The sequence below is a fragment of the Candoia aspera genome, chromosome 1 (assembly GCF_035149785.1).
Source record: "Candoia aspera isolate rCanAsp1 chromosome 1, rCanAsp1.hap2, whole genome shotgun sequence".
Lineage (NCBI taxonomy): Eukaryota > Metazoa > Chordata > Lepidosauria > Squamata > Boidae > Candoia > Candoia aspera.
Window position 1 is genome coordinate 62,392,422 of NC_086153.1, and position 6,386 is coordinate 62,398,807.

At 40.3% G+C, this 6,386-nt stretch overlaps 1 protein-coding gene across 1 annotated transcript; it reads right to left on the bottom strand.

Annotated features, from left to right (window-relative positions):
- Nucleotides 1–4,332: 4,332 nt before the first annotated feature.
- TMEM151B (transmembrane protein 151B) lies at nucleotides 4,333–5,802 on the bottom strand. The gene has a single exon (XM_063290375.1). The coding sequence runs from the start codon at nucleotides 5,800–5,802 to the stop codon at nucleotides 4,333–4,335; it is 1,470 nt and encodes a 489-aa protein (XP_063146445.1).
- Nucleotides 5,803–6,386: the final 584 nt, after the last annotated feature.

Consider the following 6,386-nt stretch of genomic DNA (forward strand, 5'->3'; position numbering starts at 1 on the left):
TATATATGGGCACATCTGGTGACAACAGCTTGTAGAAGATTGTAACTTGGCGTGTAAGAGGAGTAAATGATAAAAGGAGTAAGATTTAACCAATGAAATGAAAAGATAGTTGCACATAATATACCAGTGAATATGGAAAAAATAGAGGTAGGTTCTGAAGAAATTGAATAATAATCTGAATAAATACAACCCAGGGGGTTGGCGAATTATTCTGCTAGGTGACATAAGGAAATGGGATATGAAAGCTGCTTGGAACAGTGTGATGAGAATTATTTATTTCACATTTCTATCCTGCTGCAATCAAAAAAAATTTGGCAGCTTAATTACAGAGTGCCACAGAGATGTGTGGACTTATACTAATGAAAAGTACAAAAAAAGATGCTTGGTAGAATGATGAACTGAAAAGAGGCTGTGGATGAGAAAAATGAATGTAAGAGATATTGTACATACTAATATACTGTATGAGAAAAATACAGTATATGGTACAATGTATATATTTTAGTCAAAGCAAAGATCATTAAAAGGAAGGGAAAATGCTAAACAAGGAACTTCCAGAAGAGTAAACAGAATTAAAAATTAAAATGGTAAAATGATTTTGGATGAAACTAAAGTGCGGGAGTGCTGGAAGGAGTATTTTAGAGATTTATCTGGAATCATAGTGGTATGTCAAAAGTAGAAATGAAATGAAAGCTATATATGTACATGACTAAGAAAAAATCAATGCTAAGAAATCATAAATGCTATAAATGCCCAGAGTCCCTCTTGGGGGAGATGGGCAGTAACAAAATTTGAATAATAAATAAAAATATAAGAATACTGAAAAATGTAGGTGTAAATGAAGTAATGTTAAAATATGGGTGTGGTTTGCTTACAAAGGAGTTGTGCAACTTGTTTAATGTACGTCTCTATGAGAAGAATGTATCAATTGTTGTAAGAATGCCATTATTGTTTCCCTTTACAAGAGGAAAAGTAGCAAGGATGAATGCAAAAAGATAGAGATATTGGTTGTTAAATGTACCTAGGAAGATCTTTTATAAAATTTTAATCAAAAGGATACAAGAGGTGACAATATCTGAAAATTAATAAGTGCAGTGCAGCCTTATGCCAGGCAGAGGATATACAAACCACATTTTTACTGTTCAGCAGGTCACTGAGAAATGTTACATGACTATGAAACTGAATATTGGTTGCTGAATGCAGTAACAACAGCCTATAATGGAAATAAAACATTCATACAAAGAAATGGAATACATAGCAAATGGTTCAATGTTGAGCAGGGAGTAGGATAAGAATGTGTGAGGTCTCCTTGGTTGTTAAATGTATTTATGAATAGATGTGTACAGAAAGCTAGTTATAATGATAGAGGTGCGTTTGCTGGAGATGTGACTGTACATATACTTTTATATGCAGAAGATGCCTTGTTGCTGCCTGAGAACCCAAATAATTTGCAAAGAATGTTAGCTCACTTGTATGATGTGACAAGGCTTATAGATCGTGAAATTAATTTATCAAAGACCAAGGTTGTTATGTTTGATGGAAAATAGATTGAATTATTGCAAGTTATATATAGATAGAGAAAAAACCAGTGCAAGTCCTCCAATCCTGATGCTCATCTGCTCTTCCAGATGAGCTTGAAAAAATGGTGGTGTTGCTTTAAGAGTTGCATTAACTTTTATTGAGTAGATTCTTTAAAGCAGCAGCATCTTTTGGGGGTGGGGAGACAATGCAGAAGCCTGAAAAAGTTGGGATGCTTTAATGAATAGCATAAAGTGCTGCACTCATACTTGCATGAGCTCCAAAGCACTCTTTCAAAATAATTTTCAAAGTGTACCCTAATGGATGTGCTATTTTGTATACAATAAGTTTCTATTACAATAGCATAGCACAACAGTTGCCAAAGAAGGACTGAAGTACTAAACTTTGGGAAGGGAGGAGGGAAAACATAGCTAGAAAATTAAGACAAGATGGTGCACAGTCAAATATAGAAGCCACAGGAGGAGTAAGGTTAACTGCTCCTCACTTCAGTCAATGAAAGAGAAATAATGAGATTAAGATGCAGCTGAAAGAACCCAGGTTAGAAATGAGGAAAACACTGTCACTATAGGAGCAAATCAGGCCAACAAATCTGTTGCCAAAGGAATAATCATTTCAGACATAAATAATTTGAAATACAATCGATGCTCTATAAAATGGGCTAGAAGTGAAGCTGAATTCTGTTATTTAAGACACACAAACTATTTGTACAAACTGTGATATGTAATACTGGCTCTCATAATAAAGCCCACAAATTCAACATCCTGTGTGTGTGTGTGTGTGTGTGTGTGTAGATAGATAATATCCCTGCAAAATTAGCATATTCAAAATGTCCAGCTTTTTTCCCCTCCTGCTCTCAACTTTGTCACTTAATATTCAGATTGAAGAACAGTTGTGAAGAACCTGAACATTTACTTATTACTTTGCAACATTTTAATTAGTTCTGGGAAAAATACTACTCCAGTATGAATTATGCTCCCTGAAACTTTGATTCTTAGAGAAAGTATACTAACTAATGTTTCAATTTTAGACTAGTATCCCAAACTACAACAACAGTTCCAAAATTCCAGCCAACATGGCCATTGGAAGTTCTGGGATTTGTAGCCTGAATGTTGCCAGCTGGAAAGGCTGATGTATTCTGAGAAAGTGAGCTTTTGCAGAGAAATGTGTTTATTACGTAAAATACAGAGCAGATAAGACTAAGACTACAGGCCATTCTGTCCATCTTTCTTCTATAAACTTTATTCCCCAAAGGCAAACTGCACACAATAACACTGAAGAAAGATGGTGATGGTATGGACTGACTCCCCAAATTTCCTAGGTATCATAGCCATTACTGAGAACTCTGGTTCTTGGGATCCCTATATATGGAGAAAATAAAAGTTGAGGAAAACTGCACTAATCAAATCTTAGGTGTCATACTTGGTGGTATCCAAACTACAATTTGGTTAGTTGCAGTTTGCAGGATCAAAAACAGAAACAGGCATGCTTCTCAAAGAACCTTACTTACCATAATACACATTCATACCCCCAAACTCCTGGCTCTGAAAAATTATCAGACTGGAAAAAAGGAGAAATCCTGAATATAAAGCTCCATCCTAATATGGCACAAGTCAAACACATATATCCAATAGCCCGGGGATATATATGTTTGACACTCCATCATGGCACGTGCTTGGGAATGGGTGAAGTGAGGAGGTACTGTAATAGGCTACTGACTCTTTACACACTCTTTTCACAAAGGAGCAGAAAGCTGTTGGGTCCAACTGTCCAAATATCACTCATGTATGGAATAATTATCTCCCTTCATATTCTGAAGAACATCAGGAAGCAGGAACTTGATTTGTCTTGGAGTAAAATTTATACATACCCTTCAGCCTCACACTGATCAGTTTCTGTATCATTAAAAAACTGCAGCTGAATCTTTCAGAACCTTCCTCATCACCAAATTTCTTACCTGAGTAACTTCATTACAACTAATTTCCTCTCATTTAGGATCTCCTAGGATCCCAAGTCCTCTCCGTCACTCCGTGACACACTTAATATATACATGGTAGTTTCAGTGCCTTACTTTAAATATTGGGGCCTCTCTTGGATTTGGATTCAACACTGCATAATATCAAAGTCCAAGTTTTCCTTGGTAATTTTCTTTTTTTTCTGTTGTCAGAAAAGAGTAAGTACTGTGAATATTTTAAACTTTATCTGTAAGTTGCTGATTCTCACACGTGAAACATCAGAACTTAAGAACCCATGGCCCCTGGAGCTGAGGACAATGTAACAGTCGAGGCCTGGTCTAGGAAAAAGGAAGGGCTGACTCGTAGCTTTTCTTTCAGGTTCCTTTGCCTGGAGAATCAGCGCAATTACTTGCCTTGCTGGAGAGGAAAAGCTACACTGCCATGGATTCTTCTACTGAAATGCAACTCTAAAGAAGTCGGTAACAGCTTTCCACCTGAGTCTGGGACTGTTCCAGCTAGATACTGTCAAGGTGGCCTGGGCAGTTGAAGGTTGAACTGAAAGAAAGAGGCCTAGTATCTCCCCCCACCCCCCGTTTTTTTTTGCTTGTGGTTATCAGTCTGAAATTCTGTGCCATGGATTTGATGATGGTGTTGATTGCTCAGATCATATCAAATTCATTACTGGGAGTCAAAAGCTGTTGTGTTCTCTAGGGGGTGATGTGAAGGAGGAATACTTTCTGACTCACAAAGACACATTGATACCAATATTTCTCTGCTAACCTATCTCCTGCCTAACCACCATATCTGTGCATTAGGGCACTTTCCTTAATTGGTTTTCACACCTTTAGAGGGAGGTCTCCACACAGGATCCATTCCGATGGAGATGACGGTGATCGTGGTTGAGGCAGCCCTCATTTCGATGTACAATAAGGATGGGGAAATAGAGGGCATCTTGGTAAGGAGGAGGGTCTTCCTCCTCCACAGTGACTTGGCTGGACAGGCGAGTCTGCTCAGTTGGACAGCTCTGCTCATTTAAGCTCCCACTCCGACTTTGCCAAAGGCAGCTGCGCCGTGAGCCATAGAGGCGGCCCAGAGAGAAGCGGCTGCTGCTAAAGGGGATCCTGGGGCTGCCATTGCAGATACTGAGAGCACTACGGGAGAAGATGGAAGAACTACTTATAGTCCTGTGGCACTGTTCACAGTTTTGCCTGTAACTCCCATAATGGCAGGAAGAGTAAGTAGGGCAACCAGACAGACCTACCAAATCCATAAGGACAGCCTCTGAGTAGCTAGGCACCAATTGCTGGTTGGAGCGGATGTGCCACTCTAACTCTGTGCTATCGACTGTGTTGACTCGAGGCATCCGTCGGCAGAAAGGACGCTCTTCAGCTGGTGTTACTGCCACATAATCAAATCCAAAGAGTTTTTCTACATGGTAGTGGACGTAAGAAGTGCGGAACTCATTCAAGACTCGCAAGGGCCAGGACAAAGTCAAGAGAGCAGCCACCCAGAAAACATAGTGAGAGACATACCAAGGTAAATTGTCTGGGTCTGAGAAAGCCACCATGTACTCTTTGAAGTCCACATTCTTAAGATGCATGCCTTCCCTTGCCTCCATATAATCATCTAGTCCCTCATTCTCGGTGAAGAAACGGGCCCTCTGGGTCAGATAGGAGTTCTCAGATTCTACATTGGCAAAGCTGAAGCACTTGGTGAAGCGAAGCCGAGTAGCTGGGAAATTCTCCAAGTCAATTAGGTCCTTTGAAATGTCCTTCACCCCACAGTTGGAATAATCAAACTCTGCTTCTGCCACGTGGGTGTTGACTCTCTCATGGTATACCTGGGTGGTAGTATAAGCATCTCCGTTGCGGTAGCGGGTGACCTGACGTGTCCTTCTTACATAATGATAGCTGATGGCTTTCCACCAGATGCATGGTGTGGCCTGCTGCATCCTCTGGACACGTTCGTGCACACTCTCCACATCTACCTTGTACTGGAGCTCATTGCGAGTATAACAGTGCCAGCACTCCACCAGGTAGACCACATAAAGCATCACCAGGAAGGCCAAGGGAATATAGACATAGCCATTAGAGCAAGGGCTATCATGGTACATCATGGACTTTCCCTTATAAGCACTATCAAATGTCAACCGGGTCACCTTCGTCACGTGGCACCAAGTCATGGCTCCCATGCAGCCATACATTAAGAAGGAGAGCACCAGGCACTTCCAGTGTGATTCCCTACAGAGCGACTTGCTGAGTGATTGCTTCACTGGCCGCTGCTGCTTCACATGGTGAGGAGAAATCATGGACATTGTGGAATGGGGGGTGGGGAGAGCAGAGAGAAAACAGAAAAAATAATTACTATATAGTGAAAGAAAGGGAAACCCAGAGAGCTGCATTACTGCCTTAATTACCATTAACTACAAAATGAGTCACAGATGGGGATTCTAAGAGTCATGAATAGTGGCTACTTAGGATAAATCCTCTCAGCTTGCAGGCAAGAGGAGCAGGAGAACTGAAGTTATATTATGTATAATTCCTTCCCAGAATTCACACTCAAATTACTACAGCATCCTCAAATTACTACAGTAGAAGGCCATGACATTCCTCTCCCAAGCTCTGAAGAAATGTGGGCTTAGGGCATGTTGATCTGCCAGCTCTGTCATCACCCTCTTTCAGTTTAAATGAAAATGTTTTGTGGCTGGTTTCATTAAATATCTTGTATTTCACAGGAAGATGGAAAGGATTGCCCCATTCTCCCTCTTTCCCAGTTCTGCTTCTGCCTCTATGGACATTTTCCCTACCATTGGATGTCTAAAATATGAATACGCTCAGACAACCTGCCATCATTTTTTGCTGTAATTATGAAGCAGTTGGCTTTTTTCTTGTCCAGCTA

Coding starts and splice junctions, on each gene's coding strand:
- TMEM151B (XM_063290375.1), bottom strand. CDS start 5,802: ATGTCCATGATTTCTCCTCACCATGTGAAGCAGCAGCGGCCAGTGAAG.